Genomic DNA, 26502 nt, shown 5'->3' with positions numbered 1-26502 from the left:
TTTTTGTCATTTTTAGAAGAATTTAGAGAGGGGAAATGAGCTTCAGATTTGTATATAAGAATTTGCCAAATTCTAGATACTCTGAAATGCTAAGTCAACAGAGTAAATCTACAGCAGTGGACTTTTCATCCCAAGTTGTTTGCTATCAGATTGGATTTTCACTTATCAGAATGGAATGAAACAATTCCTAGTAAATGTGTGTTAGATCCTGCTAAATGTATATCTATTTGCACGAGTCTATTTGTATTGTACATAGCAACTGCTCAAAGCATTCAAAAAGGTTTGTGGACTCATAAAACTACCATAATTATTCAATGCTCAATGTTTGTATGCCAGAAGTTTTGTTTGCAAACAAGACATTTTTGGCAACATTCTTTGTGAAAAAAAGCACTAGACATCATCACTTTTAAAGTGCAAAGCATATAAAAATTGTATCATTCTTTTTTGTCTTTATATTAGGGCTTTTTTGCTAAAATCATTTAAAGCCAGGAGGACATTACACAAAAACCTTGTCAGCAACAGAAATGACTCAGACATCTTTGAATCAACCACTCCTTATGTTCTAAATCACTCAAAAAGTTCTCAATCTCTCCTTGACTGGCTTCAGATTGCTTTTTTTCCACTTCCACCGATCGTACCTACGACTTCCCCTTTCTCCCTGGCGCAGGATCAAGCTGCATGTTAACGTCTCTGAGACACGACTCTGTGGGAAGGGTCCGATATAAACACAAGGTGTTGTTGTTGTCTATGGGATGAATGGATTGTGGAAAAAGAAATACAGTGGCTTCTTTGAACAAGTATTGCAAAATGAAATCATGCTTCTGTCAAGCTGAGATCAGAACATAGATCAAGATCATCAGGCTGGAAGTTAAAGTGGAGATGGGAGGTTCCTTTCCCCTGAATTAGTGAAGGCTTTCAGTGGAGTAAGCAGAACATTGGTTCTATATTAAGATGTCAAACTAAATATGAAGAAGACTGTGACAGGAAATAGACTGGCCTCTGACAGGTTTAACATGATATAATAGCTCCATATAATATCAAGGGATTTACGTTTCATGACTTTCTTAACATATCAGAACTGATTCCAGGAACTGAAAGAACTGAAGACAGTAGCCTAGAAATTAATACAAGTGTAACCCCCTGAAGTGAGGTTGACATCATCAGAGATTCAGGAAGGCAGTTGATGCAGGAAGTGTTAATTCTTTCAAACACAGATTAAATAGTTTTCTTTTAGGAAATAACATTGTGGGAAAGGCGAACTAGATGGACCTTGGTCTTTTTTCATCTAGCATTTCTTATGTTCTTAAGTTAGGAAGAATAGTAGGGGTCTAATTTGTGGTATTTCCTTGCAGGATTCTTTCATACATAATCCCATAGAGAATTCCTCGCATCATCCATGATATGATGGGAAAAAAACAAAGAGTAGGGATAAACGAGTCCTTCTCAGATTGGCAAGATGTGGCTAGTGGAGTGCCACAAGGATCAGTGCTTGGGCCTCAACTATTTACAATCTACATCAATGATCTGGACGAGGACATAGAACTTAAAATATCTAAATTCGCAGATGATACTAAGCTAGGTGGGAGAGTAAGCTCTGAGGATGAAAAAAGATTGCAAAGGAATATAGATAGGCTAGGGGAGTGGGCAAGAAGATGGCAGATGGAATTTAATGTGGGAAGTGTGAAGTTATTCACCTAGGTAGTAAAAACAGAAAAGCAGATTATTTTCTAGAAGAGGAGAGATTAGATAGTGTTAGTGTTCAGAGAGATTTGGGTGTCCTTGTACACCAGTCACAAAAAGTTAGTATGCAGGTACAACAAGCAACTAGGAAGGCTAATGGCATGTTGGCGTTTATTGAAAAAGGGTTAGAATACAAGAGTAGGGAAGTCTTGCTGCAACTGTATAGGGCCTTGGTGAGACCGCACCTAGAATATTGTGTGCAGTTTTGGTCTCCTTATTTAAGAAAGGACATACTCGCCTCAGAGGGGGTGCAGCGTAGATTCACTAGGTTACACGGTCTCTTTGACCGTGCCTTCAGCTCCCCTCTCGACTCTCTTCCCCCTTCTCGCTCCGTCCCTTCCCTCCCCTCACCCTGACCATTTCCCCCCTGCTCGGGTCATGACCCAACTGTGCAGCGCCTTGGGACGTCCTCCTGACGTGAAAGGCGCTCTATAAATGGAATCTTGTTGTTGTTGTTGTTGTTGTTGTTGTTAGTTCCTGGGATGAGGGTGTTGACCTATGAGGATCGGTTGAGTAAACTAGGGCTGTATTCTCTAGAATACAGAAGAATGAGGGGTGATCTTATAGAAACATATAAGATTCTTGTCGGGCTTGACAGAGTAGACAGTGCAAGACTATTTCCCCGGTTGGAGAATCTAGAACTACGGGTCAGTCTTAAGAATAAGGGACAGCTCTTTTGAACAGAGTTGAAGAAATTTATGGAATTCTCTACCCCAAAAGGCTATAGATGCTCAGTCCTTGAACATATTCCAGACTGAGATTGATAAATTTCTAAAGGATAGAGGGATTAAGGGATATAGGGATAAGGGGGGCAGATGGAGTTAGGTTAGAAGATCAGCCATGATCTTATTGAATAGCAGGGCAGGCTCGAGGAGCCGAATGGCCTACTCCTGCTCCTAATTCCTATGTTCCTATAAATAATGTGCAAATTACTGAATGCAGGAAACTGAAGTTTAGAGGTGATACAAATTTGCTTCTACACTGGCTTGTGCCAAGGCTAAAGCCATGATTCAAATTCCGAATTCAGTAAGAGAACTGAACATGAAGTCCTGCTTAGAGACCAAATTAAATTGAGGTCCCATCTGCCTGTTCAGGTGGACTTGAAAGATCCCATGGCCCTATGTGAAAAGAGAAGGGAGTTTCTCTCTCCTGGTGTCCTGGACAACAATCTCCTAAATAAATCGGTCACTCACTCCATGGTTGGCTTTTCACCCACAAAATACACAATCCATACATTTTACAGCATATCCTGTGAAATGCTTTGAGATGTCTCAACGACATGATAAGGTGCTATATCAAAAGCGAGGATTATTATTATTATAAAAATGTTGTTGCCAGTAGGTTGCTGGAGGTTGCAGAGCGGTAGCTTGCAAAGATTGCATGAGAATTTTGAATTGATTCTCTCGGGGAGCCAGCACAGCTGAGCGAGGAATGGGAATATCAACTCATGGGGCTCGGTGCAGGAGAGAACACAAGCTGCAGAATTCTGGATGGTCTGCAGCTTGCATAGGGATGAGCTTGGGAGTCCGCTGAGGAGGATGTTGGAATAGTTGAACCTGGAGGTGAGCAAAGCATGGATGAGGGTCTTGGCAGGGCGAGAGGTAGTAACAGAGGCAGGTGGTGTAGAGATGAGGGGAGGCTGAGTGAGCCTGGATGTAGGGTTTGAAGGAAACTGGGGGTTGAACAAAACATTGAGGTTCGGCACCGCCTCTGTCAGGTGGAATGAGGATAGGTCCAGGTCGATGCAGTCAATGCTTGAGATGAGGAGGCGCTGACAGGAGAATGAAGGAAATAAATGAGTAATTTGAAATTTAGATAATGTGAACAGAGGGAAAACTAAAGACACGCTATGAAAATAAATTTAGACTTGCAGAAATCGTCCTCTTGTAAAATGATACACTGCATTGCCTTGGAAAGGGAAAAAAATACACGTGTCTAAAAGTAAGTGTAACAGCTTGTCTACAGGAAACCAAGAATGATGAAGTACACTAAAAACATAAATAGACTGTACTATTGAGTGGCAAAGAAGGTACAAGACGGCAATATTTTAACATTACAATGTTGCTTCAATATAATTCAAAGGCATTTACTGTGAAGCAATGCCCTTCACTGAAATTTGCAATAAAAATTATCAATAAGGTTTCCATTCATCATTTAGATTCAAGCTTTTTTGAAGGGCTTTTCTTCACTGCGATTTTAGACTGTTGTTCAATGAGATACAAGTTCATTCATCACTGAGATATTACGCTTCACTAGCTACTAAGTGAAAATGGAGCTTGCCATGTCTATATTTTTGAACTGAAGATAGAGTAGAACAGACCAATAAGACTGTAGAGCATGGAACCAGGTCAGTTGGCCCAACCAGTCCATGCCAGTATTTGCACTCCACATGAGTTTCTACCCATTTCTTACTTCCTCCCATACCCTTCTATTCCCCTCTCCCTCATATGAAAATCTAACTGTCTCTTGAATGCATGTAGACTATGTGATTTAACTCACCCATAGGAACAGCCAGCCAGTAGAACCTTACCCAACTGACCACTCAGCAACTTGTCACCATATCAGTAAGTGTGAGGCAGCAATAAACAAGGAAATAGGATCCTTGGTCACATTGCTTGAGGAAGAAGAAAACAAGACCAGTAATGTTAAACTGGGCTTCACACATGGAGCTGTTATAGTAATGACTATAAAAAGTAGCTTCTTCAAGAAAAAGCGTACACATTTGTCACTACATTGCTGATACATCTCCATGCACCATATCACCCTACCTTTGCGACTTCCTCAAACCCTACTGAACTGGCCGTTCCATTTGCTCAGCAAGCACAGCCTGCTTCATATTCTCCACTACCTTCATGTTCAAAGACTCTGAGACGCTATGCTGCGTGAGGGATGCTATATAAATGCAAGTTGTTGTTGTTGTACCTGGGATGTCCTCCAGACGTGAAAGGCGCTATACAAATGCAATTCTTGTTGTTGTTGCTTCACCATTGGCAGGTGGGCTTTCAGCCTTTCTGCTCCCGCTCTCTGGAATCCTTCCAATTTCCTCCTTACCTCGTTCAAGGTCCATCAAACGAATGTCTTTGACCACACTTTCAGTCTTTTTTCGCCCTCCCAGCTCCCCTCAGCTATTTACTGATAGGTAAACAGAGGCCTGTAGAGTAAGGAAACTTGCTTGAGGTTTCTCCCTGTCCGGGAATCTAACCCAGGTCCTCTTGCATGCAAAGTGAGTGCTCTTTTGCTTTCTGTGATTTATACTTTCATATTCTTGTGAGTAGACCTTGAGTATTTACTGCAACTGGGACAAAGAACCAGAGGGTGTGTCTGGTGCCTGTGGGATCATACTCTGTGTGAGCTAGATCCTTCAGGAGTTGCATGCAACAATGATAAGACTGTTATATTGTTTTCTGTTCTGTTCTGCTCCAGTTCAAAAATATTCTATTTCTCTGTATTAGTCACTAAAGAATTAGCATCCCCTAGATTAAAAGCCCCTCAGATCTCAATAAAGAATGAGTATCAATAAAGAAGTCTGTCAAATCACAATGAAGAACACTGACTGAAATCCCATTGAAATAGCTTGTTTCTCAAATTTCAGTAAATAATATGTGTAATGTAATGTGCCCTTATAAAACTGAAGTGTGATTTATACTACAGTAGGGTGTTATATCTGAAAGCCAATTGCCATTTACTGTGGGAGTTGCCATGTCTTTACTCCAAGACAAGTATTTGAGGCCTTTCTCTTCAATGACTTTTGAGGAGCCATTCACTGTGTTCTCATTCTTTGTTGAAATTTGACAAACCATCAGTGTTTCCGTGTTGTTCATTGTGATTTCACAAACTGTTCCTCATTGAGAGCTGAGGGGCTATTAATCACAGAGATGCTATTTATTTTATTGTCACAGGGAAATGGAACAGTTTTAAACTGTCGATTGGGCAGAACAGAACAAAAACAAAGTAAAAGTATTAAAATCATTGTATTCATCTCCTGGAAGATCTAGCTCACACTGGAGTCTGTTTCCACAGCCTCACCCTCTGGTACTTCCCTGAATGGCCATTGGGTAACCCATCAAACACCATGTCTAAACAATGTGAGGCAGCAATAAACTGGGCAAACAGGATCCTCAGTGACATTGACAAGTCTTCTGAGTTACTTCACTCCATTCAGAATAACGACCCTGTACTCCCATCCTCTGTTTCCTATCCTTTAACCAGCTTTCTATCCATGCTGCTGCTTTTCCATTAATACCAAGCACCCTCATTTTTTTTTAACAAACCTCTTATGCAGCATCTTATTGAAAGCCTTCTGAAATCTATATATACCACGTCCACAGCATCGCCTTTGTCTATTTTCTCAGTTATTTAATCACAGCACCGTTGTTAGGATTTAATTGCCTATTCAACCATGAGATAATAGTTTATGACTTGCACTCTTCCCCCATCTGACAGTTAAAATTAATATGCTTCTGCTCATTTCACCTTGCCTCCAATGTTATATGTACCACAACATACAGTACAAAAAAAAACATATTATTTAAGACCATTCGACTATTCTCCTTGGAGGTGAGGAGATAAGCGGGGTCTCCTTGGAGCTGAGCTGGTTCCAAGGTGATGTACTTGGCAATAAAATGTTACAATCAAATCAAAACCTCTGTGGCATTTTCAGTATGTCAAGATCTTGAGACAGTAGTCCGTTTTTGCTGAAAAAAGAGCAACCAGCTTGACCAAAAATACACAATATAATCAGTAAATCCTGCAGCACTATAATGACAACTTGTGTCTGCATCCTTGACTATCTAGTTGGTGAGAGGAAGGCTGCTGTCTGCTCCCTGGCAAACCAAAGCTGCTATGTGGTCAACTCACTCAGAAGCCTCTAAACCTGAATCCATTGTCACAGAATGGATACTTGCTTTTCCATGGCTCTGAATCAGGATCTAAAATGCACATTGTGTAAGTTACAGGTAAATGTGTATGTACCAGCAGAATTACAGATGCCTTTAATTGTGGAATTAACAGTCAATGAAAAGTATTGGTTGTCAAATATATAATTAAGCAGTTAAAGATAATTTCTACTGTACATACATGTACTGTAATGTACATAATATGTATGTATTATCTAACATGCTTCCCACATTTTATAACATGCTTCTACATAATACATACATGTTTGCACAAGGTATCTTATGAGTCATATGTCTGAGCTCCTGAATGCTTCTTTGCCATTATTTTGCTTGACCAAGACTAATTCAAGTGAATTGAGTCAGTAGAGACAGAACACACATTATTCCCTATACTTGGCAGGGGAGAAACATAAGATTATGAAATAATGGTTTAACCAATTTACAAGCATAGAAATCTAGTTCAACATTACATTTTGAGACAGGAAATCAATGTTAAGTGCTGAATTCATGTTCCAGTCAGAAAGGAGGTAAATGAGAACAGATCGTCTACCAATACACGTATTCATGATGTGCATGAATATCACTTGATACTGACTTGCAAAGGCAATATCTCTAATCTTTTGTACCTTATCAGGTTACCCCCATACAAGAAAGCTTGTCATGCAATCATTTTCTTGTCTATGAGAAGGATAATTATACTTTCACACATATAATTTTAGAATAAAATTGAGAAAACAAAAATGAATGAGAGGAAACATTTGCATTCCCCATGTAACGTGATTTGTGCCCACCCTAGCATCATGTGACAATGTGTCCTACACTGCCATACAAGACCACACAAGGAAAAACAAATTGGGTAAATTGGATATATGTAAAAACAAAAGAGCAGCTCTTACAGATTTCCCTCTTTTTCCAGGTCTACCAACAGGTCCTCTGTGTCCAGGGATTCCAGGTTCTCCCTTTGGACCCATCTCTCCCTTTAAAAAAAATTTAATTTATTGTAAGTTATTGAAACTGGGCTGTGGAGACAAGCCCTCATTGATACACCCACCCAACCCGGTCAACTCAATGCCTTCCTGCCCCTACAACAGCTTTGAATAGATTTAAAGTGGATACTTGGAGGCAATGAATGCAGAAGGTAGCTGACGAATTTGTTATCTAATTCTTAAAGTTTCACTTCCTGAGCACTGGAGTGCATAATTGCCAGAGGAAAGAATACATTGCATTTTCTTTCCACTTCAGCTCATTTCTATTTCTGACTGTCGTTCCTCCCTGTTTTTTCCATTTTATTTCACTTTTCTTTCTCTCCGATTTAAGTTATTTTATACACAGCACATGGCAACTCCAGCTTATTGCTAACCAGCCACTAACTGAGGATTTCTACATGAGATTGCGGTAGTTATGATATACTTACTTTCTGTCCGAGCATTCCAGGAAGGCCCATAACACCCTGGAAAGAAAGATATTCTGCTATTACTTGTGTCAGCACTGTTTTCCACAATTGCATTTCTGTTTTTCAGCTCAAATACAGAAAATGCAATTTATATTATATACATATAATATACATATATGTATATCTACACAATAATGGCAGAAGATACTGTACACTTTAAAGGTGGATTTCCCAGTATGGTGACGAGTCCTATGAACCTGAGCCTGACCAGTAAATGATGCATTATAGAGGATTTAGTCTTTCTGATTCCAGGTAACTTTACTGAATTTGGAAACAAGATTTTGATTGTTAGCCACATTTCCAGCTGCATTTCCATTCTTATTATTACATTTTACACTATGGCATTCTTCACGCAGCTAGTGTCTCGGGGAAATTGAGAGCTGAATATTACAATTCTATTTATGGCCACATCATTTTTGTTAACGGAACTGTATGCCGGATATAGTCTTATTTTTAAATGGACACAGACTGGACAGGCTGATAATCTAAGACAGTTAGTTCAATGTGCAGTTTATTCCATGAGTGAGAAGGAATGAATTAACAACAACGACTTGCATTTATATAGCAACCCTACACAGAGTGGTGTCCCAGAGCACTTAATTAAAGTGTAAAAGGCTCCAAGCCAGCAGATCAGAACAGTTGAAAATTGACTTGGCTTTCATCAAGGTGCAATTTTATTTAAGTGAATAAAGGAATGGCCCCCTTCTCCCTTTCTGTTGAATGATCTTTAAATACATTCATATAAATTACTGTGGGTCAGCCAGAGTTCCTGATTTCTATCTGCTTAGTATTTGAGGCAGGGTGTGGACCCAGAATCAGTTTTATCTGGAAAAATGTAGTGACAACCAAGTTGTGGCTTCTATTAATCACAATAAAAAGTGGGATTGAGTAGGAATCATGTGAACCTCAGGCCTTCGTAAGATTAGAGAATGAAGTGACTGGACCTTGTCTGAAAGTAACTTTGATCCTCAACTATAAAATGTTTCAGTTCACATCATGATACTTACCGTTTCTCCTTTGCTTCCTTCTTCACCCCTTCCACCTCTTACCCCCTGCAGGAAACACAAACACATTCAAATATCACCCCAGCTTTCGAATAAATGATTGAGAAGAATAAGTATTTCAAGACAGAATTCACAATATTTAAGTAACTACTGACCTTATCACCTTTAGGTCCAATTATCCCCTAGAATGAAGAGAAAAATGGGAATAAAGTAAAATATCTTGCACAAGTCACAGGTATTCACTTCTTCACCTCTAATCCATACAGGAGCCTGTATAATTTTGTGGTCCTAGCCCACATTGCCAAAACTGTCCATTTCCAAGGCACCATTTGCCCACAATAAGTTCTGGGACTGAATAGACAGAGGAGGCCTTTAATCCTCGGAGCATGAAACGTTCACACCTTCTTAAAAGCCCTGGTAATTTCTGAACAAATTCAACATTCAAAAGTGTATTTTCCATCTAAATTGAATGCCATTTGGCACAAAGTACAATAAGTAAAGCACTGAGACTAAATAACACTTAATTCCTTCACATCCTAAAGATTCCTCTCAGGGCCACTCTCATTGGAACCCTGATGATCTAAACTCTGAGAAACGGACAGAATAAGCGCGCTTATTTTATTATAAGCAGCTTGCAGTGAAATGTATAGATTCATAGTATTTTGGATATATTGATTTGCATATTTGAAGGAAACTATGAAGATGCCAGCAGTCAAAGTGAGAAGACTAAAGGAGGAGCATGGTGGACAGCAGAGGCAAGAGAGAACAAATAGGACATGATATGTCAGAGAGGATTGATATATCAGAATATTATGCTTCAACACACATTAATAAAATACAAACAGGATAATGTGTGTTAGGGAAGCATGGAATTCACCAGTTTGTTTGGATATTCTTAAGCATGGTGATGGGTTTCCACAAGTGTCAGCGTCATCCGGTTGACAAAAAATGTACTCAAAAAAATCAAAGTCTCATGTGCATTTTTTTGACTCAAATAATTTTTTGCAGGTCTTTGTGAGAGAGAAAATCGTAGAGATTTGCTTTGTAAATGACTAATAAAGGGGGTTTAGTTTGGTTCAATGTGTGCAAATTGCCTGCCTGCCGCATTCACCGACAAAAATAGTCACTCCGCTTTATAATTAATTCTGTGTCCTCCTGACATAAAAGGCGCTGTGTCAAAAGCAAAGGATTATTATTTATTTGAAATGCAATGAGTGAAACACGCTGAGCATCAATGTTCCTGGCAATCGAAGGCAGATTGTTCTGTGATAAATCTTCAGAAATGGGACAGAAGGAGAGGTGAAGTTCCAGCCACATCAAGCAATCCTGCCTGAATCACTCTCATCATGCTTCAAGGACACAGAGAACACTGAGAGCCAGCCTCCGGCACAAAAAAGGCACAAAAACAAAATACTACTCTCTCCTGATGTTAAATTTAAACTTAGCGTTATAAATAGTAAGATACCAGGGAGTCATTTCAAGACTGTAACCCAATCTCAGGGTTCAGATAACATCCATAAAGTTTCTCTCTCGCAATTTATAACATCATCCGAACCCCTCGATTAAATTACTTATTTTAAATAATATTTCATACTTTTAGGCCAGAGATAATTTGACCCAAAACAATGTCTAAACGTTTCCTGTACTGTTAACCATAACACTAATAAAGATATTGCTTGACTAATAACATATCATTGTTTGACTCCAGTAAAGGTGAGAACAGCCACACGCAGAATTCTTGTACAGTGCTGTCGTGATCTGTATATTTTAATCAGCAAGCATCTGTTTTCCTGTATATGTTACCAAACAGTTTGATTTCCATTTTAACAGTAGGAACAAGGCAGTCTTTTTCCACTGACTGCACTATAGATAGATATCTACACCATGTGGATGCCATTCAAACCCATTACAAGTAAATTTAGCGAGGGCTGCTACTATACCTGTCTGATTGCTGCTGTGCATTAGTTTTGCTGTCTCCTACTACATGGCATGCCAGTCACAATTTAAAAAGTAACTTACACTGCTGTGTGAGTTATATAGGCGCCTGACAGTATTTGCAGTGAGGTCTGAGTGTCTGGGAGTGAGAATCTTTCTGGTAATGATTATAATAATAAATGATAATCCTTGCATTTGATATAGAGCCTTATCACATCTTCGAGACGTCTCAAAGCGCTTCACAGAATATACTGTAAAGTGAAATGACTGTATATTTTGTGTGCAAAGCACGGTCAATTGCGCACAACAGTGTACCACAAACAATTGTGGATTGAGTGACCAAATTATTATTTTTAATGCGATTATTTCCCCCAGAAAAGTGATCAGCCAAACGACTAACAACCAGGTTCCTACTTACTGTCTAGGCTAAGCCTGATCATCTGGATGAGAGAAAGAAGGATGCCAATGCCCAAGAAACTGCACCCCAGTCTGAATCTGTTTCTTCAGAAGTGGAGGAGCAAAAACCCAAATTCTTTATAAAGTGCATATTGTACCAAGTGCCACTGGTTACAAGACACAACACAAAGTTACAAACCTTAGGGCCCATTGGTCCTCTTGCACCAGGAAATCCCATTAATCCTGCATCGCCCATTTCACCCTAAAATTAGAAACATAAATCAGGTGCATGTAATAAAATGCGAGAACACTTAATGGCATAAATCAAGAAATATTCAATCAAGAACATTAATGTTGTTGGCCAACCAAAAAGGTTGGCCACCACTGGTCTAAATAAACCCAGAAAATCAACAGTGCTTACCTTTGGCCCCATTCGTCCCAGTGAACCAGAGACCCCTGGCATTCCACGGGGGCCGACAATACCTGCTCTACCCTGCAAAGTAATATTAGAGAGTTAGTTAGACATCCATTGTTTGATAGGAATAAAATAAAGAGAAGGCCTCCATAACTCTGTGAATCAACCACTGTCACAAGTTTCTCATGGACCCAGCCAATGCGGGTGTTCAATTCGAAAATATTTCAGGTCATAAGCACAACGTTTTTTGTCACTTTTATTTACAGTTCTGGGTTACAATTGTCTGAGCTTTAACACAACACATTTGGATGTTCATTCAACCCAATATATTTTATGTCCACACATGGTTCATTTTTTAAAAAACGGGATACCAAACTGAAGTAATGTCTTGGAATGTCTTGCAATGCATTCTGTATGGAGCAATAGGTTTCAAACTGGCAAGCCTTAAGTTGTGACCTCACCGCTGCAATACAATGTCAGCTCATTTTTAAGCAACACGACCAAAGGACTTTCAAATATCCAAGGAAAAAACACATATGATCAAGCTTGATCTTACTTACTTTCCTTCCTGGTCTTCCAATATCCCCCTGCAAGAGACAGACAGAGATTTCATTGGCACATGCTATTATTCTCAAAGCAATAATTGGAATGATTTGAGCTTCATACAATACACAGTTATATTTATATAGAATGTTTCATGTTGAGAGGTCACCCTCAAGGCACTTGATAGTCCTGTCTGGGAACCTGAGCTACGGGTGGGAGCTGATGGGGGTGGGAAGGAAAGAGATAACCAAAGGCACATGTAAAGATGAATGTCTTGAGACAGACCTTGAAAGGGTGAGGGAGCAAGAGAATATAACAGAACAGAGAGTACACCAACACTGATATTACTGAGCCTTAGCAATGTCAGATTGAAATACCACAACAAACAAACTTACTTTCTCTCCTTTTGGTCCCATAATCCCTTGAATTCCTTGTGGACCCTGTGGTCACACACAAATAAAACTGCATTACATCAGTTGCACAAACATTCAATGAGCAACAGGAGATGATCAAATGCAATCACTGTTATATTTAATGATATTCCTTATTCCTATTTAAGTGCCTTTCCATCGGGAGGATGCCCCAAAGCGTTTCACATGATATACTGTAAAGTGTAGTGACTGTGTTTTGTCAGCGAATATAATAGCTAATTTTGTGCACAGCCATAAAGTGAATGACCAATTTTATCTGGGGGCTTATTGCCCAGGAGATTGTAGAGGGATTGTTGACAGGGAAAAACTCCCTTTTATTTTCAAATATTTAAGTAAATACATAAATAAGACAAGTTGTTCCAATAGCTGAACAGCTGAGTTGTTGTGTTTGGAGCTATTCTTTCACCACAAATGTACATGAACCAAAGCAGAGGACTGACAAATGCCAATATATTTTGACAAATGAATATTGCATTTGCAACCCACATCCTTGCAGTTGATTCTCTGCTGGTAAACTGCTTATTACACACTGCATATTACTTTGTGGTATTCACATGTGGGATTTGAAGCTCTAATTGTAACACCCATTAAGGGAAAAGTAATTTAAGTGGCACAAAACAGTTCAATGTGATTTCTGAAAGGTGGCAAAGTGGAAGAGGGATATGATGAACATTTTGCTCACCAGCCTTTCCCTCACACTTTGCCAACTTTCAGAATTAGATGTTTTAGGAATTTCACAAATTGAATGTTTTTAATATTTACTGCTGAAAATGACAATTCCACTGGTGATTATCAGAAATTTGACCCTGTTGTCTCTTATGTATTTTAGAGAAGGAGGCAGAGGCAATGCTGTCCCATTTTACCAGTTAATTCCTGTCTTTCACTCAGCCTCCTCATACGGTGCACCGTCCATGACAAAGGTTGGCTGCTACCCACTGCTAGAGCTCCGTCAAGGTTACTATGAAGCAGTTGCCCATAACGTGCCCAAGTGTGATCTTCTTTCCTCCCAGCTCTGGCTCACAGTAATATGGCTGAGAATGGGTGACCCACTGCTGTAAATGGCATTCCCACTATTTCATAGCACAATGCATCCTTCATCAAATGAGTCACCAATCTTGACTTGGTCTCACGGGCAGGCACAGAAGTGCTTTCACACCTGGTAATAATAATAATAATAATAACCCTCGAATTTGATATAGTGCCTTATCATGTCATTGAAATGTCAACTGAGTGACATCATCCCAAGCTTCTTACATTGACCTGCTTGAGGCTGGTTTCAGAGCAGCCTTGAATGGATTCTAGTGAACATATCATCGACTTTTACAATACAATACAATATAAAATGAAATTTGTATAGCACCTTTCACATTGGGAGGACGTCCCAAGGCCTGAATGGTATGGAAGAAGATTGATGCAGGGGGATTAGTATTATTAAGAACAACAAAATGATAGAGTGCTCATGGCAGCATTTGAAAAGAACTGAACAGGCACATGCAGAGGGAAGTTATGGGGAAGTTGTAATTGTTATGGGGAAAGAGCAGGGAATTGAGATTAGGAAGAATGGCTACTTGGAGGAGCAAAACATCGCTGTGAAATAATGAATCGAATCGTCTCCTAATGGTTTGTACATTTCTATGGTTCTAAGTGCTGCATTAATTGTAATGGAGGGGGGCTGCACAAGCAGGGAGCAGCTGAATACCCAATTCATTCCAGGAATGAACAAGATGTAAAACTTCACATGCATCGGGGTCACAGTTTTATAGCTGTTCCTCACACCTGTTGAAGCCAGCTTGTATGTTACTGTCGTAATGGAATAATGACCTGAGGAGGAACTTACAGAGCAGGAACTGTGCTTTATGTAGACAATGTAATTATTTATTACCCTTTATGCTCCTTTCCTTAACCCCATTCTCTACGACTCTGCCTTGTTTTATTTTGCTTCTTGTGCTCTCTGACAGTCTCAAGACAGATCTCTGCTGGTCAGTGAATTTGTAGTCTTATGCTAGTGAGTTTACAAAAGGACAATCTTCCTTGAGGTTTTACACCTCCAAAATGTACTGTCTCTACTTTAACTGGTAAACGTGCCAAATTTTATTGCAGAATCACTCTCTTTGTCTTTATCTGTCCATCTGTCTGTTTTCCCCTTCACCCATTATGTGATAATAATAATAATCCTTGCATTTGGAATAGCACTTTATCACATCTTCAAGACGTCTCAAAGCGCTTCACAAAATATATTGTAAAGTGAATTGACTGTATATTTTGTGAGCGAAATGCGGCAGCCAATTGCGCATAGCAGTGTCCCACAAACAGTTGTGGATTCATGTGACCAATTTATTATTATTATTAGATGCACTTCTTTTCCTCCTTTCTCTATCTCAGTCTGCACCGCTTTGTATCTGCTCCTTTCTGTTTCCGTCTCTAGCTACTCTTTGCCTTTTCACACTGCATTCTGTTAACATGATATCCACATTTACATCTTCAAGATATACTATGCATTGCAATTTTTAAATTGTGTGACAGACATTACAATCTGAAAATGATTTACTAGTAACCCTGTTTACAATGGAGAGAATGCATTAATCATATGTATAGCAGCATAAATTACAAAAGACTCCAAAAGACCCAAGCAATTCCAATAGATGTATAAAAAAATGATTTGTAAAACAAAATATGTATGTCATTCATAATGCTTCATTAGATACATCTATGCAAGACTGATAGATCTGATTTCACTTACACTAAATTCTCTCTACTCCAGTAGAGATTTATCTCACCATCTCATGTGTGATGTGGATCTATTAGCCATGGAGCTGTATGACAGCTGGGAACTAATCTTCCTGAATGATCTTTTATGAGTCAAACAAATCCATATGGGGAATTCAGGAATCAAGGGCCTGAACTTCAAAGAACAATAGTTGGGTCCTGCTTCTCAAAGATGGGATGAATTTGTATTTGCAATGTAGTTTTACTTCTGAACCGAGAGCCCAGAGTGAGCTACGACCGGAGTGAGGCGAGGCCAGAGTGTGAGGGAATTTGGTGAGAGTGGGAATTAGGTGCAGAGGGGAAAGTGGGGGCAGGCTATATATCTTTGTATCTATATAAAGTTTGTGAAGATGGTGTGGCAGGTAAACTGCGAGGTCTGTCACATACGGGAGTCAATGGAGGGCGCCTTAAGTCCGGGCGACTTCGTCTGCTGCAAGTGTCTGGAAATCAGAGAGCTCCAGCTGAGAGTAGCTGAGCTGGAGTCTCAGGTGGAGATGCTGTGCAGCATTAGGGATGGAGAAAACTTCCTGGACAGCTTTATCCTGGAGCCGGACACTCCCCTGAGTCCCAAGGAAGAAGAATGTAGCAGCGACGGACATGACTGGGTGACAGTCAGGCAGGCAGGCAAGCGTTCCCGAAAGAGAGGGGCTGAAGAATCCCAGACTTTAGCCTTGTCTGACAGGTCTGAAATATTGGCAACCTGTGTGGACAAGGAAATCTGCGAGGAAGACGGGCAAACTGACCCCAACACCCTTGTGCAGGAGGTTAAAAATGTAATTCTTATTGGGGATGAGACAGTCGGGAGGACTGATACCATTTTCTGTAGCCGTAGCAGGGAAACAAGAAGACTCTGTTGTCTTCCTGGGGCCAGGGTGAAGGATGTCACCACCGGGCTGGAGATAAATTTGAGGCATGAGGGAGAGGATCCAATCATAATAGTACATATAGGGACCAATGACCCCAGTAGGGACGAGTTAAGGAGCGAGTTCCGGGAAATGGGAAGTAAACTAAGGAATAGAACTTCCAAAGTGATGATATCGGGACTGTTACCTGAGCCAGGAGCTAATTGGTACAGGCAAAAGAGCATCATAGATCTGAATGCCTGCCTAAAAGAGTGGTGCGGAGAACAGAAATTCCAATTCATGGGCCACTGGTACGAGTATTCGGGAAGATGGGAGGTTTTCCAAAGGAATGGGCTCCACCTAACTAGGGCTGGGACAAATGTCCTGGCTACGCGAATAAATAGGGAGGTAGAAAGGGCTTTAAACTACTAAGGGTGGGGGAGGTAAAAACATAGTAAAGTATAGTCCACCACAGTTAAACTTGAGATCAATAAAAGCAAGAGAGCAGATTAACAAGGGAGAAGAGCAAAGTGTGTCAAGCAGGGAAAGGAAGTACAATGATAGAGTACTGGTGAATAGGGTTAATAGCCAGAAGTCAAAATTAAAGGTGCTATATCTGAATGCACAAAGCATTCGTAACAAGATAGATGAATTCGTTGCACAAATAGAGACAAACCGGTATGATCTAGTAGCCATCACCGAGACATGGTTACAGGGTGATCAGGGATGGGAACTGAATATTCCCGGCTACGTGGTATATAGGAAAGATAGGCGATGTGGTAAACGAGGAGGGGGAGTGGCCCTGCTAATAAAGGATGGGATAAAAACAGTAGAGAGGAAAGATTTTAAATCTGAAAAGCAAGATGTAGAGTCAGTATGGGTAGAGATACATAACTTCAAGGGGAAGAAAACTATAGTGGGAGTAGTTTATAGACCCCCAAATAGTGGTACCAAAAATAGAGGACCAAGAAGACAATGTTAGCGAGCAACTTAGGGAGATTAACATTAGTAAAGAGATGGTTCTAGGTAAATTGTCGGGTCTTAAAACCGATAAATCCCCTGGACCGGATGGCCTGCATTCGAGAGTTTTAAAGGAGGTGGCTACTGAGATAGTGGATGGCATGTCTATAATCTTCCAAAAGTCCGTGGATACTGGAAAAGTTCCCATTGATTGGAAGATTGCAAACGTAACTATTTAAGAAGGATGGGAGAGAAAATAGGGAAAACTATAGACCAGTTAGTTTGACGTCAGTTGTAGGGAAAATTCTTGAGTCCTTAATAAAAGACATAGTTATGGGATACCTGGAAGACCATAAAAAGATTAGGCAGAGTCAACATGGCTTTACAAAAGGGAAGTCATGCTTGACTAACCTTTTAGAATTTTTTGAGGATGTATCCAGCAGGTTGGATAAGGGGGAACCAGTAGATGTGGTATATTTGGATTTTAGGAAGGCATTTGACAAGGTGCCACACAAAAGGCTGTTACTCAAGATCAAGGCCCACGGGATTAATGGGAAAATATTAACATGGATAGAAGAGTGGCTATCGGGTAGAAAGCAGAGAGTAGTGATAAACGGATCATTCTCGAATTGGCAGGATGTGACTAGTGGAGTGCCACAAGGATCAGTGCTTGGGCCTCAGCTATTTACCATATACATCAATGATCTGGATGAGGACATTGAATGTAATGTGTCTAAATTTGCAGATAATACTAAACTAGGTAGCAGAGTGAGCTCTCAGGATGATGCAAAAAGATTGCAACAAGATATAGATAGGCTAGGGGAGTGGGCAAGTAGGTGGCAGATGGAATTCAATGTTAGCAAGTGTGAAATTATTCACCTAGGTAGCAAGAATAAAAGAACAGATTATTTTCTGGAAGGGGAGAAGTTAGATAGTGTTAGTATTCAAAGGGATTTGGGTGTCCTTGTGTACCAGTCCCAAAAAGTTAGTTTGCAGGTGCAGCAAGCAACTAAGAAGGCGAACGGCATGTTAGCGTTCATTTCGAAAGGTTTAGAATATAAGAGTAGGGAAGTCTTGCTGCAACTGTAGAGGGCTTTGGTGAGACCGCACCTAGAGTATTGTGTGCAGTTTTGGTCTTCTTATTTAAAAAAAGGACATACTTGCCCTAGAGGGGGTGCAGCGTAGATTCACTCGGTTAGTTCCTGGGATGAGGGACTGACCTATGAGGATAGGCTGAATAAACTAGGGCTGTATTCTCCAGAGTACAGAAGAATTAGGGGGGATCTTATTGAAACTTATAAGATTCTTAAAGGGCTGGATAAAGTAGACACTGAGGGTCTGTTTCCCCTGGTAGGAGAATCTATAACCAGGGGTCACAGTCTTAAAATTAAGGGTCAGCCTCTTAGAACAGAGTTGAGGAAACATTTCTTCACTCAGAGGGTAGTGAACTTATGGAATTCACTACCCAGAAGGCTGTAGATGCTCAGTCCTTGAACATTTTCAAGGCTGAGACTGATAGATTCTTGAAAAATAGAGGGATTAGGGGATATGGGGATAGGGCAGGTAATCAGAGTTAGGTCAGAAGATCAGCCATGATCTTATTGAATGGCGGAGCAGGCACGAAGGGCCGAATGGCCTACTCCTGCTCCTAATTCTTATGTTCTTATGTTCTTATGAAATTGTACAATTGTGCAAGTGGTATTTTCCAAGAGTTGGAATACACGGGTTCTGCCAATATTTAATATTCTGTGAAATATTGAGCATGAAGAAAAAAATGATTCCATACATTTCCAGCTATTCAGTTACGTAATTTGTAAAACTCTGATGTGTTATCTCATGTTCTCTGTGTTTAGTGAATGTTGTTCAGTAGCAATAGTCGATTGCTTTGCTTCTCTTTATAGCCTCTGACTGCCAGCTGACCCCCTTCCTTCCTCAATTATACCCTGCTCTAGCATCACAAAGATCCACTTCCTAGGACGGGAAGTAGAGCTAACTAAAGAAGCTCAGTGGGTATTATAAGAGGTGTTATTGATAGATTCAATTTGTACAAACACCATTGTGTTCACAGTTGCAATCTTTAGCTGGTTAACCTGCAAAAGCACCCCACACCTGGGGAGCATGAACAATTTGTGTCATTTAAGAGAAGATTCAAACAGTGTCTATTGGGTTTAATTATGGTATTTCTTAATATGGTCTTTTTGCTATTTAAGGCAAGGAATACTCTAAGGAACACTGCAAATTTTATATCAATGGGTTAAAATTGAGTGTTCCCAAGCACGGTGGATGGGAGATGTTGGCAGGTAGCAGTGAAGTTCTTAATGTTACATTGATATGTGTTTTTGTACAGCATTATAGTATATGGTGACCTTATTTTGTACCAAATCTAGGGATACATATAAAAACATTGAAAAACCTGGAATTTGCATTTTTTGGATATGCATAATGCAAATTCTTGGTTTGAAGGAGAGTCAGGCTTCAGATTATTTGTACTGAACTGAAACTATCAACTAATCTTACCTGGGGGCCTGGAGGCCCAGGAGGACCAATTGTACCTGATACTTCAGATTCAGCTGTCTTTACTTCCAAAGCTAAATGTTTCAAATCTTCGTTGAGTTGCTAAGAAACAAAGACATTAAACAAAATGTCATAGAGACAGAAGAGAGAGAAATTCCAGCAGCCAAACATTGAGAAATAATGGGAATTAGACATGTTTATTTGTGCTAGGTCAGTAGCATCGAAATATTCACTGCTTATAGCATTATCCATCAAATGGGAAGAGTCACAACCACACAACTAAACAAAGCCTAGTGTGTGACAAGTCCACAGACTAGATCATTGGGGAGTAGAATAAGGCTGCCTGACATACGTTTTATTGCACAGATAGGTGCATGACACCTGCTCCCACCACACAACACAATCACCATTTTCAGAAATGACAAGTAAACTATAATCTAAGTTTTAGTGTTTTAGTTACAAGACATTTAATTAGTACAGAGCACATGAAATATATATATGAATAATGAAAGATAATAATACCTAACTAGGAAATAACAAAAGGCACTTTCTAGTACAGTGCAAATCGCCTTGCTCACATTTTATAACCATGAAAAATTATTTCGCCTTCAGTGGTTTAAGATATTTCGACAAAACAACATACCCCCACAAAAAATAATAATAATTTAGTCACTCAATCCACGACTGTTTGTGGGACACTGCTGTGCTCAATTGGCTGCCGCGTTTTCACCCACAAAATATACAGTCAATTCACTTTACAGTATATTCTGTAAAACGCTTTGAGATGTCTCAACAACACCATATCAAATGCAAGGATTATTATTATTATTATCATGTGACCATAGAGAAAGGTTGCACGAGGAAAATGATTAATGCTCCCATTATTAGTATATGGCAGTTTCCACAGGTGTAAATATCCAGAACTTTGGGCAAGCAAAATTACAGGTGGAGGGGTATTTGTCCATTGCAGTGAAGTAATCTGTGTGGAATGTAGTATGAAAGCGTCCACATTGGAAAGAAAAATCAGCAGGGGGAGGGGGTGTGGTGGGAGAGGGTCATCGGACGAAAACAACAACTGACGTACAACTCATTATTCCAAACTTTAGAACACCATCTTAGCTTCTACTGGTCTGGGAGAAGGAACAGCTCCTGATATTTGCTGCAAAGGCTGCCCAGCCTGACAGTCACTGTTGAAGAAGTGCACTGACCGCTGCTCATACAGAAAACTTGCACTGCTCACTGCAGTAGGTGGTGGTAAAGGGCTGTTAAAGGGAAACAATGTCCTTCTAACCATTATCTGCCTCCCAACGATTGCCCTGCTTTCAGTGTTGGCCAAAATAAAGTGGCGTCCCAGGGAAGGCCAACATTTCCAGTGGCACTAGATATTTGGGTACATTCAAGCTCATTCGACAGGTCATGCACCTCATAGGGTAAAACAGAAATAGAGATATTTCCATTTCCTGTCAAATAGTTCTGAACTTGTTAAAGGAAAGTCAGAAATTGCTCTTCAGATCCCGTGTTTGAGTTGATGTGTCCCCTAACATATCCACAGACAGAAAGTGAGGATCTGATCCTTCTGCCATTATGAGGAGAAGCCGTTTCCCGAATAGCGACTTTCATAAATATGTCTTTATCAATAATTTCCCAGTGCACATTTCACCTCTCTACACTTAACTTCCCAAGGTCTTTTTTCGCTGTACCATGTCAATGCTGTCAACTAATTAAAACCAGTTGATAATTTTATAGCCTGTTCAGCCTTTATGGCTGTCGTTCATAAACTCCTAGAGGGAATGGAAGGTCAAAAGCTAGACTGCCAGTGGGCTGAGCCATTGTAACACGTTTACTGCTGACTGAGCACAGCAGAGATCAGACAGTACTGGGTTGGCACATGCAGGTTTGGCCTCAAAGACCCGTTTATGGATACAAGGAAAAAAATATTTACACTTAAAGAAACCTGCTCAACATTACAAAGTCATTAAATAATAGTTGCAGAAGATTGAAATAGCATGTTTTCCATCACCTTTGTTATTGGATATTTTACATTACATTGTTTTACATGTTTTTTTTAGTAATATAAACAGCAGCACTGTTACTTGAAATGTATATTTAATGCTTCCTGAGTGTCATGCCTCACTGCTCCCATCATTTTAATGCACGTCAACAGTGAGAAGAACTGAATAGGTAAATTCAAAGCAATTATTTAGCGTTCCTTTTTCGTTTTATTAGCATCATTTCAAATCATTTCCAATGTTTTTATACAGGGCAATTCATTCTATTCTATTCCTTGTTTTTCACTTCAAAGTGAAAATTGTTTCAGCAGCTCAACTATAATTTTTCCATGAAGCAAACAACTTCAACAAGCACTAAACGGCAAAGATAGGCAATTTTTCTACCATGATCCTCCAGCACAAATTCCTGGGGGGGAGGGAAGGGAAGAAGGCAAGAAATTTCTCCCAGGTCTAGATGTACTATATTGCCTTAGCATTTTAGCATGTGCAGGATTTGGTAAATTGTTGAATTCAGTCTGAACTTTGAAGGAATGTTTTGGAATTTTGAAAAGAACAGTCGAGATCCTTATGCAACCCTCCAGTTAGTCATTGTGTGATAGTCAAAGATACTGTTTCCTTCTTTAAGATAATAGGAGCACCAGTGAATCATAGAAATTACAGCACAGAAAGGCAGGTGTCATTCGAGCCTCTGGTGCCAATTTCTCCACTTAAACTATGTGTTCTAATCTCAATTTCTAGCTACCTTCCCACACACTCTTATATTACAATACAAATTTATGTTTATATAGTAGCGCCTTTCACTTTGGGAAGATGCCCAAAGTACTTAGCAGTACTGGCTGAGCACCTGTGCTTGGGTGTGGGGGGGTGAGAGTTGACAGGGATGTGGAGGGGAAAGATGACCAATGGCACGGTCAAAGAGGCAGGTTTTGAGACGAACCTTGAATGAGCTGATAGAGTGAACAAGTCGGAAGGAACTCCTGGACGGAGATCCAGAGAGTAGGAGCAAAGAGGCTGAAAGTCTGACTGCCAATGGTGAGGCAAATAGGAATGGGGATATGAAACGAATGTTTTATATGCTGGTATATATATTTTATGTATATTGTTCCCCTTCAAAATTCCCTTTTAAATGTCATTTTGGTCTAAGCCTCAATAGCTATTTGATCATGAAAACCTCTACTGACTGCAATAGTCAGCATTGAAATGTGCAACCAAAACCATCCTTAAATTTAATAATAATCTTTACATTTAACAATAATCGTTACATTTGATATAGCTCCTTTTACTTTGGGAAGATGTTTCAAAACGCTTCACAGGATACACTATAAAGTGTGTATTTTATAAGCAAATCAGTAGCCAATTTGTACACAGAAATGTTCCACAAGCCAATGAACCATTTTTTGGGGGGAGAGAGGTCTATTGTTGGCTAGGTCTCTGGGAGAAACTCCCTTCTCTTTTTAAATGTGCATTCCTGCACATGGTGCCATGATTTTTTAACAAGGATTTAACTCAATCATGAGTTAAAGAGCAGTTCAAACATTATTATCTAACAACTGCAGACGGATAAATACCATTAAAATATTTGCTGTTATACAAACATCGCAACTGGCTCCTATAAACATTGACTCATTAATACAGTAAATGGTGCGGCTGGTTAGCGTCCCGTCCAAATGCTGCAGACAGTTAGTGATGTTTAAACATCATAATCAGCTGTCATGGGAAACAATTCAGTATTTTATAACACTGTGGATACCATTCATCAAACTCAGGGTCATTTCCCTTCATAAGCTTCAGTGGCAACCTTGTACCAAATTGAAAAAGATTTTTCAACGTCAGACTCTTTCCCCCTATTAGGTTTAACCTCATTAAATAATAGTCCGTCTTACTCACATGCCACTCCCACCTGAAAGATTCGCCATAAGGAACTAAACCCCTAAATGTTCGCACAGTATTTACTTTAAAGCCTAAGATCCCACAGAACTTTGCAAAATTCTTAAATGCAATCTTACTTGGAAGCCAATATCCCACAGTTATAACAAGAACTTGTGCAGAATTTGCAATTCTGAAAATGATTATGCAGCTAAGGCAATAAGGAATTTTGGGCTCTGCTGCAGATCTCTGCCTTTGTCATGCTCCCTGACTAGGAGTGACAATACATAGTATACATAGTACCCTGAAGATAAGTGCCTTACAGTGATATGGTGAGGAGCCTGGCTTGATTGGGAATTCACAGTGTGCATTCCATGGCACAGTACTTTGGTAACCTACCCTCATACATCACTAGATAATCTTCATCAAGTGTATTTATACTCAGTGCAGTGCAGTTCACAGCAGTGTCTTAGCTTTAAAATCTATCTTCAAAGCCTTTTTTTCCAGCTGTTATAGAATGCAAGGCAATGCCTGTTGAAATCTGCAAATGATGAGCCAACACTCACAAAGGTGAGTAATCCTGGAATGAAACTCCGACCAGTCACTCACATAATGGGATTAGTGGAGCTTGGATCATCAGATACATAAGTGGGGTTAACGGTGCTCAGAACAGTCACCAACATAACAAGATCAGTAGAGCTCGGATCAGTCACCTGAGTAATGCAACAAGTGGGAACCACGCAGGTCGGAGCCATGGCATGGCATTAAGAAACTCAGTGGTACTCACAAGAATTTTGCGTTCACTGAAGAAGGGTGGTGGAAGCATTGGGGGTGGTGGAGGGGTCAATAGACAACATTTGTTAGTGCTTCTTTTCTTGTGTTCCACAGCCGTCAGTGCTACATCATAAAAGGAAAATACAATCAACACATTACCTTCTTGTAGTTGCTGCAGCTCAGAATGTTTCTGTTTAAGGAGAAAGGAAACCAGATATTGGAACAATGAAATAGAATGATCTTAAAAGGCAATTCCTCTTCAATGTCTTGCTTTTAAAAAGCAGCAATTTAGTATTGCAACACAGTTCATAAAGTAAACAAAGGGATTGATTCCCCAATTATCTGTCAATTTATGGGCCTTGAAAGATGGGAACACTGTACTCTCTGCTGATCCATAGATTTACAGATTTTCACAATGAGAATTTAGTATTAGATATGTTATAAACTCACACTTTCAAAGTCTGTGAATTTATTGACTAGTGGAGAATACAATGTTCTCATCCATCATGTCCTGGCACCTCACTACCTCTGCTTACACCCCACTCTATCTGCTTCCTTCACTCAGCTGGCTGCAGCCTTCCTGTCCCTTCTGCTCCATCAACAGCCGCCATTCTTTTTTAAGACACTACGCCCAAAACTCTCTGCCTCAAACCCTCCGTTTTGCCCCCTCTTTACAAGTCTTCAGATCACAGCTGAAGTCCTTTCTCTTTAAATGTGCCTACGGTCACCTCCTTTCTCTCTGTGGCTCCATGTCAAACTTCACATGTCAAGACTCTACCTCAACATTAAGGGTGCCATATAAATGCAAATTGTTGTTGCCAACATCTGTAAACGTATTTGTAGCCTTCCTCCATATTAATTGAAGTTTCCCTTATTATTAAAAAATGAAGCAAAATTATACAAGCCAGTATCAATCCTTGTCAGTCAAGTCCTTGTCTTGTTCGTCAAGGTTTCCAAATGTGTTTAATGCTACATTTTAAATGTGTTGATATAAGTTAGTTTTACTCCACTGATGCTATGCCATTGTCATATCAATCCAGCTCAGTACGAGAGGCACTGCAAGTTTAGATAGTTAATGTGTGTGCTTAGCTGAGGAGCTGTTCATGTGAAGCTATCATACATGGATGCCATCTCTTTCTCAGAATCTCCCCAGAATAATTAACCAAACACGTTTTGCACTTGCTGTAATAAAAATTATCTCAAAGTAATAATAGTTATTAAAGTAATTCACAAAAATAAGACAGATTAAACTGCATGTATACATTTCAATGTCTTATTCTAAAGTGCCTTATTGAATCCTTTGTAAATTAACAAGTTACATTGGGGAGTGATGTGTAGTGTTAACACAGTGTTCAGTGTCTACAAGAGATCTGTTTCCATTAAACTCCAAGCAAACTCAAAACTCAAAAGAAATAAATGTTGTACACATGAATGCCACTTTTGTATTGCAGTATGTGTTCTACTATCACAGCAATACAGGCAGGGAGCTTGCTGTGTTTTCAATCTCTACCTACATTGTTATTACTCGAGGAATAATAATCTCCACACATGAATATTGTACTTAAATACCCGTGTTCGCATGAAGCATTTCTCCCCCGTTCCTGACTACTAGTGAGATATTTAAATGATCTGAGACGACCATTACTCCTGCAGCCATTTATTGTCTCATTAGGTTTAATTGCTAAACCAGTTTTCAATGCAGGTAATTCATTTTACATTAATTGTCTGAGCCTAATGTTTCTTGAAAGCCTCACATGTGGAATTGTATTGAAGATCTTCTGAGAAAGTAAATGAATTATGCTAATCCTAAACTTCGATACCGCATCCTCACCAGCAGCAAACTCTGCACACCCATCATCCCAATCCTTCTCAGGTTCCACTGTCTTCCTGTCTTCCAACAGATTGATTACAGGTTCCTCACCCTCACCTGTAAGTCCCTTCATACTCTGGCACCTCCCT

The 26502-nt window shown here is 39.8% G+C and overlaps 1 protein-coding gene across 1 annotated transcript in view; it reads right to left on the bottom strand.

Annotated features, from left to right (window-relative positions):
• colq (collagen-like tail subunit (single strand of homotrimer) of asymmetric acetylcholinesterase) overlaps window positions 1-26502 on the bottom strand; it is a 54661-nt gene that overhangs the window by 13057 nt on the left and 15102 nt on the right. The window contains exons 4-13 of the mRNA XM_042346769.1: window positions 24557-24666; window positions 19898-19996; window positions 12777-12821; window positions 12399-12425; window positions 11845-11916; window positions 11623-11685; window positions 9248-9274; window positions 9096-9140; window positions 8050-8085; window positions 7532-7612 (exon numbers count right to left, since the gene is read on the bottom strand). Of these exons, the coding sequence (XP_042202703.1) occupies window positions 7532-7612; window positions 8050-8085; window positions 9096-9140; window positions 9248-9274; window positions 11623-11685; window positions 11845-11916; window positions 12399-12425; window positions 12777-12821; window positions 19898-19996; window positions 24557-24666 (605 nt within the window). The remainder of the gene's footprint in view (window positions 1-7531; window positions 7613-8049; window positions 8086-9095; window positions 9141-9247; window positions 9275-11622; window positions 11686-11844; window positions 11917-12398; window positions 12426-12776; window positions 12822-19897; window positions 19997-24556; window positions 24667-26502) is intronic.

Source organism: Callorhinchus milii, unplaced genomic scaffold (genome assembly GCF_018977255.1).
Source record: "Callorhinchus milii isolate IMCB2004 unplaced genomic scaffold, IMCB_Cmil_1.0 Scaffold2, whole genome shotgun sequence".
NCBI lineage: Eukaryota > Metazoa > Chordata > Chondrichthyes > Chimaeriformes > Callorhinchidae > Callorhinchus > Callorhinchus milii.
Note: the sequence above shows the minus strand (reverse complement) of the source record. Positions and strands in the feature narration are given on the sequence as shown.